General features: G+C 45.6%; 1 protein-coding gene across 8 annotated transcripts in view; it reads left to right on the forward strand.

The window, feature by feature from the left end:
• Nucleotides 1-13,213, forward strand: part of LOC110830707 (tyrosine-protein phosphatase non-receptor type 13) — a 162,667-nt gene that overhangs the window by 78,757 nt on the left and 70,697 nt on the right. Inside the window, exon 1 of one of the 8 annotated variants that reach the window (XM_087344044.1) lies at nucleotides 2,388-2,554. The exons of the other annotated variants lie outside the window; for them this stretch is intronic. Within the exon in view, the coding sequence (XP_087200170.1) occupies nucleotides 2,533-2,554 (22 nt within the window). The 5' untranslated portion in view covers nucleotides 2,388-2,532. Of the gene's footprint in view, nucleotides 1-2,387; nucleotides 2,555-13,213 lie in introns of those variants that run through there. 8 annotated transcript variants of the gene reach the window in all.

The raw sequence follows: 13,213 nt of genomic DNA on the forward strand, positions 1-13,213 counted from the left end.
TTGCATCCGATGCGTTTTGCCTTCTGAATGCAGTGGCTGTGATATCTAAGCTCGGTATTGACTACAATCTGATTAGTGTGCAATCGTTGTCCGTAGCTTTGGCTTGGAAGCTTCCTGGGTTTTAAAGCGGTCCGCTGTCTCGTATTTCGCTTTGTCTCTATCATAATACTCCTCATAGCATTTGATGCGTGGAGCTTAGATCCTCTGCATTTATATGTCAGGTTATACGGCGTTACGTCCCGGACGCGTCGACACGGAAAATGCTGCTCGTCTCACAGTTCTGGAGAGTCAGTAACCGGGACGAGGCGGTCTGCCCGCCACGTTTCTAAAACGAAGTTCTCCAGACGCACCGTGCAAGCCCTCTGTCAGTAACGTTTCTTTTTCTAGCACATTATTTTACGATTGATGTAATTAAATCTCCCTCACATGTGACACTAAATGTATGTAGAGAGTTTCGTGTACGTTTGATGCTTGTAGAATCTGCGCAGGCAAAGCGTAATCAGGATGGAATTGGCGCCGTGAAAATTCGGGTTTTAGGGGGAAGCATTCTCTTGCGTTTTGAACGCCAGGTTCGGAGTCCGTCTACACAGACGTCAGCAGTCATGTCTAGTAGTTGTGAACATTTGCAGAGGACGACCGGATGATGACGAATTTAGATTGAAACATGTGGTGGATTCTTAATAAACTTCGTAATTACAATCAAGAATCGTGTAGACCGGCTGTCCACGTGGCCTTGAGTGTTACACGTCGGAGTCAGGCGAAACGTGCTTTTAAATTTCATGCAGTGTAAAAAATGACGCAGGTCTTCGTAGTATGCATTTTTGTGTCATCTGTAGATGAAGAGTGCGTGTGAATTAGTGGTTGTTTCTGGTGGGAAAGGACGAAAATAAAATTGAACGTGACCAACTTCTGTACATCTCCTGCAGGCGAAACCAATTTCCATTCAGACGTGTTGAATATTCAGCGAGAATTAACGCGAGTGACTGTATGAAGCCCACGTAGTGCGGGAGTGAAAACATGTCTTGACACGACGCAGAGGAAGGACGTTGAGATGATCTGGGCATGTAGCATGGGGAAATGAAAAATGCTTGCAAAATGTTGGTTAAGAAGCGTGAAGAAGAGACCAATGAGAAGACGTCCGCGCAGATGAGATGTTCAAATGGATTTAAGGAAACCGGAAGACAAGCATCATGTGCCTCAGGCGAAGTCCTGGTGACAAATTTACTCTGCTCCAAGGAGTTAGATGGGTCGCAAGAAGATATGATATTTATTGAACAGCCGGGAAGGTGAAGACCATGTTCCTCCGAAACTTTTGTATCGACGTACAAGCCCACACGGCGAAGCAGGCCAGAAGACCAAGATCTCTTGTTTGATGTCTTCGTAGTAGCCTGAGCCGCGAAGGAAACGCTGTTAATCCTTTCGCTGTTCTGTTGAATCTTATTTAACCGCGAGTTACAGCTTAGGAATTAACCCACCCAGTGTTCGTATTGGTTACGTGTTAACACCGCGGTGTTCCCGTGTCGTTCCTGGTATTTGGCCAGGGGGGAGTGGCGTTGTCAGCGCGTCGCGGGCTGCTTTGTATTGAGGTTCGTGCTGTTCCATCACTAGGCTTCGCCGTTTCCCTTTTAACCGCGTCTGCTCTTGGTACTCGTTTTGAATGTGCTGTGCCTCGCCCGTCTTTTTTTTTTCCTTTGCCCGCTTAACGTTTCACTCTCCGAAGTTCTAGTGAAAACAAAAACCGCAGATAGAAACTAAACATAGACCACGGCCTTTTTAAATTTTCACGAAAGATAAAGGCAAAGAAAGATAGTCAAAACTTTTTCCTCTCTCTCCATGCCTGTAACGCTTGAGCATGTTCGCCAACTGTCTGGAACAACCCTGGAGACGCTGACTGTCATCGTACGTTCAAGGCACTGCTGTCCGCTTGCGAGTTGCACTGATCGTGAACCAAAGACACTGCACAGTTCAGTCTGTGTAAGCCCTCCCCTCCCCGGCCCCCTCCGTTGTCACTTTTTTGTCCCGTTCCGTTGTGGCTTCACCGTTGCTCTGGGAAGAACTTGAGCTCGTACTTCTCACAATGTATGTCAGTGTCCACGGGAAATCTGTCAAGAAAGATCAGTTTAATAATCGTAAAATTTAGTGTTCAATTTATCTGCTCGTTTTCGACTAGTGGGGTACGCTGCTTCTATCTGCATTACGTTTGCCACATATTAACTTCGAATTCGCGACATTTGTTATTCTTAAAACACAAAAAGAAAAAAACAACTAAAGAGACAGAAATCCGCTGGCGTGTTTACGATTTACCCCAGCACAAATTTCACATTATTTTAATCATAAACGCAGTAACCCAGGTGCCACGCGGTTAGGTTCGTCATGTTGGTACTGAACTCCAGTGGAAGATGGCGGCTCTACAGTCGCAGGCTTGTAAGTTTTGTGTGCAAAAGTCTGTTCCGTGGTGGTTCTGTTACTATCGTACAGTCATAGTTTATCAACATTGTCACTCTAATATTTGTGAAAAGCTCACTGAACCAGATGTCCATTGAAGATCTTGGAAGTAAGTCATAATTCATACAAGTTATCTCAGTGTTTCGTGTTGTTTTGTTTGTAGATTCTAGTTTGGAAAGCAGGTGCAGCCAACTTCGGGTTTAATTTAATGACGTGCTAGGTTTGTGTATGGACCTAATACCGTGAATTATTTACCTTTGACAGTCGATATATTTACCTGCTAATTCTCGGTTTAATGCTTTTCAGACTTTATTGTTCAAAAGCTAACTTTTGCTGTATTTTGAGCTTGCTTATTTGGATCTGTTTTTACTTTGTTATTAATAGGAAATTGCTCGTTTTACAGTGTTAGTTTCTCTGTCACCTGTTCGGCTGCTCCCTGCCAAGTGTGTCGTTTTTGTGATGTAATTCCGTGTTCTGTAATGTTTATTGGTAAACATAATAAGAGTTCAGGTGAAGAATCTTAGCAGGCAGTGTCATTTTATCCAGGGTTTTGGACTCTGGTGGGGAAACTGTGTACATTTCGATAATGTTGATTCTGTGAAGAAAATATCCGTGGGAGTAGTCACGTATGTAACATTTGTTGTACTCCAGTCGTTACAGAAGCACGCAGTCACACGTTCAGAGGTCAGTGCTGTTGTAATTCTAGGCAAGTACGCTGTATTGGTGCACAGGGGCGTGGAGTTTTCCTATGAATTCCTTCCAAAATTATGGACTGTCAGTCCGTCAGCACCTGAGTTAAAAAGTTTTTCCTTGTTTTCTTGTAATATTTTAAATCCTCGGTGTTTGCCTCGGAGTTTCGCGTTTCTATCATCAGAATTAATGAATGGCATCTTAAATTATTTCTCCCGTCTGTCAAAGAGCCCGCCATTTATAATTATCACATTTTATGAGGTGTTACCTAACTTCTTAAGCCGATACAGCCTTCTTACATATCTGCAATTCCTATCTGAATTGGCGACCATTCACTGACACATGACCCCTGATATTGTAGGTTCTCAGGGCGGCGAGTCTAAAAGTTGGCTGTCTTCCTGGTTGTTGCGCAGTGTAGTCTTGTAGGAACGCCCTGATGATGGAGGCAGGAAGGACCTCTGAAACGTCTGTAAACTTCTACCAGACTACACAGCAGAACAACTCAGAAGGCTGCCATCTTTGGACTCATAACCAGTTAATTATTGCAACTTTGTTGTTGGGACCAGACTTTTCCCTTGTTTTAAATATATATCTATAGATGGCGCTGACTCAGAACTACGCCCAGTGCTTATTTTTAATGTTGGCGTTTTTGAGTATCTGAGATTTGAGTTTCTCACGGCGGTAATGTGTCGATGTTGGTCTTATGGTTATGCCGCCATGTAATTGCCACTTCGGAGACCATACGACATAAAGACGCAGAAGACCGCATGTTGGAAAGTGCAGGGAATGCAATTTGCAAGTCACGTGATATCTATACAGAAGACGGGTTTCGATTGCAGTGTTAGGCTTTCTTTCTGAAGGTTCTACCGAGCGTGGGACCACGCAGTGGGTCGGCGGACTCTTCCGTCAGCGAGGCTCTTTCTTGGGAGCGCGCGACTGCCGTCTCGCGTGGCGGCGCTGTGAGCCAATTCCCGTTAATAATCTGCGTGTGTCTGCCCAACTGACTGTTCCCCCGATTTAAATGCGGACATCGCGAGTGATACTGACGCACAAATTGTCATTACCCTTGATGAGAACATTGCACGTTAACTGTCTGCATTGAACAACGGACGTCAGCATGTCAGCGCTGACTGCATGTGGGGGACTGGGCGAATTTTTTGGTGCGATGAATGAAACTGTCACGTGACATACGACATATATGTGTGGTGACACTGACCCGTCTCGTGCTGGTCCGATCGTTCGGATGCTGCAAATGTTTACGGATTTCCCTGCTTTCTGTGTTGTTCATGTCGTCATAGGACCACGAGTGTGTTTGAAGTTTACCAACGTGTCAGAGGTCGTTGCAGCCTCCATCATTAGGACGATCGTCCTGATGATGAACCTCTGAAACGTTGGTAAACGTCCACCAGACTACACGGCGCTGCAACCCAGAAGACAGCCATGATCAGTTTGATTTTATTTTTGGGAACCTCCAAGTTTGTTTGTTTTTTCGTTTGTTCGGGGCATGCCATGTGTTGAACTAGCATAGATTTATGATAAGTGCACACAGGCTTCAACTAATGTAAATACGTATTAGTGTAGAAGTGTTTTATCATGTATACCAACCGAAATCACACGCTGCAGATCAGTTACTCTTCGTAATTACCGTTTATCGCTGTTGGTGTAACATGGCGGACAGCGCGTTTCCGGTAGACGTCGTTTTTCCTTCGGTCTGACTACGGCGTCTTTCGACGCCGTTCGCGTTCAGTCTGGATCCCGGGAACAAACGCGTTTGCTGCTGTAGTAGCAAAGGCGGTGCAACGTTTACTCGTGTGTGTTTGCAAAGCGAAAACGCTTCGGTTACCTGTAAATCTGTCTCAGAGATATTAAGCTTTCTGCGCTGACGGATGTCAGGAAATTCCTGTCAACTTCAGCTGTTTCACTAACAGTCCTTATTACATTTTCTTGGGATTTTTAATTCTCGTCATTTGCCTCCGTGTACTTGTTTGCTTTAGCATTAACGAACACACTTCGTGTCACCATGGCAACACCGAAAACTGCAGACGCTCTACGGCAAGGGGACGTAGATCCCGACGTCGGCGAACAGGATAGCGACGTACTGCCGTTTTGTTGGTTTTTGTCACACCGTCCTCCGGAGTATTCCATCCGTGCTGCCAGGGTCACGCGTTGTCCTTTGTGGCTCATCCTGTCATGGCTGCTGAACCGACAGAGTCGTTGAAAAAGCAAAGATGCAAATAAATTCGCAAATAAATGTGATTTGAGGTTATCACGGCGGTGAGGACGATGGTGATGATGTTCCAGGTTTCGGGGCCGTGTGTACTCGTCGGTAGATGCCAACGTTTCATAAAAATATTCTGTCTCCTTCTTCAGAGCTTAGGGCCCACACGGCGCGAAAACCCAGAAGAAAGTCACCACAAACACATAGATAAATATTCGCACAGTCTGTTAATCAATCAGCAAATCTGACTGATACTTAGCAGCAACTGATGATGTGTCAGATGCTCTTGTGTGACGCCACTGAGCGTATCTAATAGGAGGGAGCCGATGATTCTGTTTCCATTGTCTTGCAGGTGACGTACGTGCGGACTGGGTGGTTGTGCTCGAATCCCGTGTCGTGATATATCTGTTTGGATTCCAGGGACATAAACACATTTCAGCTTGGAGCCGCCAGCCGCTATATCTCGCTGGTATTCCGCAAAGGTGCGAGGTCGATACGATTTTTCCGAGTCCTTTTTAACGTGTTACTAGGCTTTCTTGTGGAACGCCGTACAGTTCATCTGTTTAAACTATAACCACTGCGTGGAACGAAATGCGACTCATCACCTGGTGTACAGTTGCCATGTGGGTAGCATTAATGACAACACTGTCATCAAACAAGACGTCAGTTTGGTTTTATTTAGCCTTCATTCTTATTTCAAGAACACTAGGCTCAGAAAATTGTCTTCAGACGACTCTGTAAGGCTCATGGTCCTGGATATTCGTGGGATTTGTGTACACGCGGTAATGAATTTTGGGTTTTTAACTCAGGTGAATTTTGTAACAGCCGAGGCGTTACCAGGTTCTCAACAAGCTGTATGCAGGTTTTTCTAAACGTTTGTGACGTTGACTGATTGCGTGTCTTGGCTTTTAGTCTTGTGCGTGGTTACATGCATTTGGTTTGCTTATGCGATCTTCAGGAGACGCCGTCATAAAGTTCTCGTAGCTGGCGCAGTTTGTGTCATTCTTTCTTGTAGGCTGACGCAGTGGAGACGAAAGTGCAGAGGTTTGGGTCTGCGGCAGAAACGAATCTCGTGAAATGACAGCGAAACACGCGTGTTCCTAGTTTAAGGCAAATGCATTGCACAGACGACGTGCTCGATTCATTTGTTCGTGTAAAACGTTGGTAACGTACGCGTCATTAGCCAGTGCGGAAACGAATTACTAATGGGAAGCGTGTTGCATGTTTGCATGAACAGAAACAGACGACGTAAGGAAAGCGTGCTGGAGCGAGGTGGTCGTTGAACTGAGCGCATCGCATCGACGAGGCTCAGGCCGACGCAGGTGGACGAGCAAGTGAAGCATGACTCTGCTGCCCCAGCTGTTGAAGATTCGAACGTTGTAACAGCTGGATGACGACCACGGCAAGGCGACGATGTCACATGAAAACTTATTGGTTTGATTTTCTTCCTCTGCTGGTCTGTGAGGAGAAGTTTTGTTTCTCGTAACTCGGGGCACTGTTCTTGAAGGAATTACAACAGATGGTTGTCGTTTGTATGTATGCCTTAAACGGAGAGGAACGGTGATGTAATATAGGCTCAACAGTAAGACGCCTGTTGGGATGTTTTAAAAAACCATGAAACGACCTTGATTGAGAACTGCGTGCTTGTAGTCGCGGTGGCGGTCTGCGGAACCCTTGCTTTGGAAGCCGACGACATGGAGCTTCGGTATGAGCCCGTGAGTTGATAGGACAACGGAAATAATATTCGTCACGAAACAAAAAGGGCGCAGCAAACGGGACTGACCTTTTGCACAAGAAGTGATACGGAATGCCCTAAAACAAGGATCTTTTCTGCAATTATTTCCAGTTTATCATCGTTAATCATCTCATTTAACAGGACGAAACACATTTGGTACAAAATATGACACGTACATTAATGGCGCACATTCTTGTTACCGTGAAGTTACATTGGTGTTTGCTTTTAGGAAATGTGTAAAATCAAGTGATGAAGTTAAATGGATATTAGTTGTGTTGTGTGTTTATTTGATCTTGGATTTCACTTACAAGCCCAACTATCCGAATTCAAATGAGCGACACAGTTGTTCATTTTTTTGCAAAAAAAAAAAAACACGGTCAGGAGATTGTGGCTAAGAACGCGGTCCGCGGACACTGTACGGCATTTCTGCTTAGAACTGCTCACACATTGAGCTGCCTACTGTGCTACATTTTAATGTTTCATTTTAAACTTTCTGTTCGGGGATTGGAATTAAATACGGGACGCCCTGCATGTAGTATATATGTCAGGAGCAAGAATGCTATGCGGTGCTTTCATTTTCCATATTACTTTTTATGGGCGTGGCTTAATATCGCGTCGGCATTGTCCCCTCGAAAGTTTATGGACTCGAATTCGTACAGGCGTGGGCTTAAAGGATTGTTTATTCCCTTTCCATTGACGTTGCGATTTGCGTCCCGAAATTGTATCTTTGATCCTGGGTTATAAGGCCGAAAGCCAAACGTAATTTGTATCGACTTTGGCCCTTCTTGGTAGGCGTATTGGTATTGATCGGGGGGTGGGGGGACTTATGTCACCCCAGGCAGTCAGACTAGTGCTGGATCCATTTGCCTCTTCTTGCCGAACGCCGAAAGGTTTTAGCAGTCACGTGCGTGTAGACGCCGTTCCTTCCTCGTGCTTTGTGTGTCGACGCTACAATTATTGGGTTACAAATGTTACGTGGCTTCGGGTGATATTCCTGAACGACATTGTTATTTGTACCATTGCAATGAGGCCCCTAAGCAGCTGCTCGGTACAGAACCCTCCATCACTGATCAGTGGTTAATCAGCTGGTCGTTGAATTTTTTAAGTTGCCGGAGTGGAATGTTGGACACTGTGTTCACGACAGCTCGCCTTTGGACTCCTTCCCGATCCGCACATCTCACCAGCCCGTTTCATTGTTATTGTGTCGCCTGCGCCAAAACCTTTAAAATGGCCTCCTCAGTATCTGTTCGCCAACCAACGTCTTTTATTGATTCATCTTGCGCGTACAGTGCTTCACGACTTAATCGTGCCAATAATATTACATTAAAAGTACAAATTACGAAGCTTCCCTGATGTAATTTTCTGCTGTCTTTCGTGACGTCAGCTTTCTTGTCCAAATATTTTTCCTCGGAGCTTTGTTCTCGCGCGACCCCCCCCCCAAAAAAAAACAAAAACAAAAACAAAACAAGTTTTACGCGACTGGTTGTCATTTAGTGGACGAGGTGACCTTTTCTTGTGAAGAATTTGGCATAAAGACTAAGCATACATACGCCGAACGCTGTGTCCCGCGTAGTTGTCCCGTCGCTTCAAGTATTTCCCTAGGCAATGCTGATGTCTGACGCTTCTGGTTCATTTATTTTATAAAAGGAGAAATTCGGGTTTGAACTCTAATATAGGCTAGAAAGGAAACTGGCCCAGTCGTAAATGTAGACAGAACTAAATACATGGGCTTAATACGGGATCTACATCAGCAGTAACGGCGGAACATAATTATTATAAAAGTAGCACATCATTTGAAAATGTTTCAAAATTTTTAAGTATCTGGGAACAACAATAACAAATAGAAATTAGGTCCATGATGAAATTAAGAGCAGAGTACATTCGGGGAAAGCTTGTTTTAACTCAATTCAAAAACTGTTATCATCTCGTTTACTATCAAAAACACTAAAAAGATCAGGACGTGTGAAACAATGATTGTGCCTGTTGTCTTGTATGGTTGTGAAACGTGGTCTCTTACTTTGAAAGAAGTGTTTGAAAACGGTGCTTAGGAGGATATTTGGACCCAGGAGGGATGAAATAAGTCGGGAAATTTAGAATATTTCATAACGAGGAGCTGCGTGAATTGTACGGGTCACCCAGCACAGAGAATATAGCGAAATGTAGAAGGCTCCGATGGGCTGGACATATAGAACGCATCGGGGGATGCAAGGGGCGCATACGGAATTGTCGTTCGGAATCCTGGAAAACGACTATCAGACACACCAAGAAGGAGATGGGAGGGTAAAATCAAGATGGATCTAGGGAGGTGGGCCGTGAGGATGGCAAATGGATGGAGTTGGCTCAGGAACGTGTATGGTGGCGGGCTTTGGTGTTGTCGGTGTTGGATTTGCTGGTTCGGCTACCAGGGAGGAATTCACGTTTTACATGAAGTCCCGGGAAGTATGGTGTTGGTCTGCATTCTTATTTGAGTTTGTATTTCCCGAGCTGTACGTTAATAATGAGCGATGTCTCATATCGCAAATTTCCGTCGATTTCTGTAGCGCACTGAATTCTTATGCGCTTTCCCGCGTTGTGCCCAGATGGGGCTGGGTGTTGACGGGGCGGGACGGGACACGGGGCTGGTACAAGTTCAGTGAGACAGAAAATAATGGAGTTCGCTTTCGTTCCTTTGCGCTAGGTGGTACGTTGTTTTGACTCGTTTCATAAACTGAGTGCTTCGTTTGTTCTTTTTATAATGTTTCATCACTGCGCTCGCTGCGTTTGAGACTCGCACGCCCTCTGCCTGTACTTCATCCACTCTTTCGGTATTGCCTCAAGGTGTGAGATGCGGTATGTATAAAAGCGTGTTTGCATTCCGTGGCTTCGGTCGCGTCGTACTTTGAGCGAGCGAGTGGATGGTGGGGGGGGGGGGGGGGGGGGGAGCATGAAGCAGAACAGTCGTAGCTGATAATGCGAGAGCTTCATGTCAAGGGCGAGACAGGATACGTCTGTTATTTCGCAGGAAACGCGAAGACCAGTCAAGCAGTCGTTTCGAATTCTGTGCCCTGGCGTTCTGCTGCGGATTAGTCCTAGTTAAGCTCTGTTTGGTCTAAATGATTAACGTTTCCATTATCTTTGTGTTATGTTCATTACAGATCAAGTTGAAATTCACGAAGTTTCAGGTGATTTCATACGCCCGTGCTGTGTTGTTGGCACTCGCTTGTTGTGAGTAATTAATTAATGTGGGAAGTGGAACACGCCACTTGAGCGACGTTTACACGTTTTTGGTATGGAATTCCCTTCTCATGCACAGTGAGTACGAGAATTGCAGTTATATGCTTGTTTTATTGTCTGCACGGGTGTTTTATGACACTAGATCAACTGCTGGAGTTATTACGTCGACTGTTTGTGATTGAGAGATGCAGATGAGTCCGGGTGAAACTAGTAGTGCCATATTTTAGGCACTGCGCCCATGTTTTCCTGGAGGACTAATGGAACGCGCGTGAAGCTGCTGGATTAGGACCTTGTCTTTCGTAGTCCCGTCTTTAAAAAAAAAACGCGAAGGTCTCAAAATTGGGTTTAGTCAGTTGCTGAAGGCACGGAATTTGCCTTGCTCCAGACTAACCTTGGGGTCCGGTCCTCCTTGTGTCCAATAAGTACCCTGGGGTAAAGCTGTTGGAGCGTGACGCTGACCACTCCCTACCTGCGTTCATGGAGTGGTGCTGAACGACTAAGGAAGATTCACGGCTCAGTGCAATGTCACTCATTCGAAACGAAGATTCTCAGCAGTGGAATTCAGGACATATACTCCTAAAAAAGGTAGTGATCGGCGTGTGCCGCTACGCTAGCCTCGTATGCCCCCCTTCCGCAAGGTTTCTTGCCTCTGTTCCAGGGCATTAAGAAATCAGAGCGGCGTCTGTCTGTCTCCGTTGTCCCTAATTGGAATGGATGAAGCGGTTCATTAAACGGGTCTGACGACGAAGACTTCATTACTGCACAGGTCCAGAGGCCAACGAGAAATGAGACTCTGGAGTAGGTGTCACGAGTAGCATTGGGGCAGAGTGCTTCTTTCTGAACAGTAACATAAACATCTAAGCTTAAGCTCGAAGATTTATTCATATAACACAACATTGATGCTGCTAAGTGACGACTCCTTGATAACTAAATCTTGCGTTCCTAATTAAATTTTTACTTCAAAGAGAACGGATCTGCACGATTTTGTCGGCTTCGAAGGTCGGAGTGACATTAACTAACATTGCTCGCGACGCTCCTGAGCAGGTAGGCCTTGCGACGTCTTCGGGCTCGCTTGAGATTGCTGCCGAAAAGACGCACGGGTCGATACCGCTGGTATCAGGATTAAGAATGTGAAGCTTGTAACTCCCCGCCATCGTAATTACTGTCAGCCCTTGCGACATGGAGCAAAGCGCGGGGCTCCACGGGCGGCTGAACGCCGAAGAATGGCAATGAAATTAATGAGTCTGTAAAAAGATACATCTCTTGAAGAATTGAGACTCTAATGGAAACGGCACGCTTCAGCACAAAAGTTGCGTTTGGATCACCAAAGAACTGCCGATGTTGCGTTCCTGGGCACACGATTTGCTGTGGACGCATTTCTTTCCGTTTAAGATTTGATGTGTCCAGTGCCATAGAGCGAGGTGCTTCTTGAGACCTGATAGTCGCTCAGCTAGTCAAAGTATCAACCACACTTTGTGCTGAAGCCGAATATCATTAGCGTCTCTACAGCGATCTGCCACTGTTCCCTGCCCTGAGCCAGACTTGTCTAGCACACGCACTCTAGGGATTCAATGCAAATTTTAACATCACCCTTCCATCTACGACATGGTCTTTTGTCTTGTTTTTCCTCAGAATTTCCCACGACAGTTTTGTATGAATTTGTCACCAGCGTTTTGAAGCAGATGCTCCAACACACATGAGAGGACTCGGTCGCTCTCTCTACCTGATGACAAACTTCATTGCCCTTGGGTTTATTGAAACAGTTTCAAGTCTAAAGATGGGGACATCTGCAAGGACTTACATACCAGCATTTAATTCCGACATTGAATAATTTATTTCAAAACACTCAAAACTTCTTAAGTAAAGTAAAGTTTGTCCCACTATACGCCATGTAGGCGTCTTCATTGACCTCGGCACTAGATGGGGTGAGTGGTCAGCATCACGCCCCGGCCGGCTTCACCCCCGGGAAAGGACCCCGGTACCCATTGTAGAGGAGGCTGGGTGGGCCCCAGAATTTCATGGAATCCTGTTGAGTGGGTTTGTGATGAAAATTCGAAGTCACCCAGCCATGACGTTACTGCATCCAAGTTCTGCACTCCGTGCGCCTAAAGACGCAGGAACTTACAGTCTGCGCAGTTTTGCGCTTATTTGCAAAGGAAATTAATTTGCGAGAACTGTCACTCGAGCACTGCTTTTGTGGGTTCGATTCCTGCTCCAGGCAGCGATATTTTTCTCTGTTCTGCGATGTGAGAATGCAGAGTTCTTGCAATGATCCATTTTCAACTTGCGGCCAGCGGGCCGCATTCTGCACCCAGAAGATGCTTATGATGTTCAAGTGAAAAAGGTAAAAGTGGCATCGACGAGTTTGTTATTAAAGTTGTTATTGACTGTGTAAAGGACCAACGAAAGTAAAATAAATTTGGCGGGCAGGAGATTGGATCGGTGATTACTCGCAGCGCGCCCCCCAACCCCGATGGCTACCTCGCCTAAAGTGTAAATGGCTTGTCACGCAGTGGCCATTACGTGGGAAATAGCACCACTCTGTGCAATCATCACAAGTTTACGCGATAAAAGATAGCGGACTCGTAGGAAATAAACATGCAAATGAAAGTGAAATGTTTTTTTCTGCAAGTGGAGGCGCGGCTTTGCTTTGCATTCATAGATGGCAGGCGTGTAGATACACATTCCGACGGTAAGAGACGCCACAGTCAACAAGGGCTCTGTTCTGTACTGGAGACATTAAGGGTAGTTTGTGTGTCGAACCTTACGAATAATCGTGGTTCAGGTGAGTGTTTAATTTCTTGGTGTGGCTGTACAGAGACGTAACCAGAACCCAAACGCGGTCGAACAGCCAGCCGGAAGTCTCAAAATGTAAGAGACGGTGATCCTTGCACATGAAACGGCTCCGCGTG

This window comes from Zootermopsis nevadensis, unplaced genomic scaffold (genome assembly GCF_977971745.1).
Source record: "Zootermopsis nevadensis isolate Lab colony 2312 unplaced genomic scaffold, Znev_1.0 Znev_ptg000007l, whole genome shotgun sequence".
Taxonomy (NCBI): domain Eukaryota; kingdom Metazoa; phylum Arthropoda; class Insecta; order Blattodea; family Termopsidae; genus Zootermopsis; species Zootermopsis nevadensis.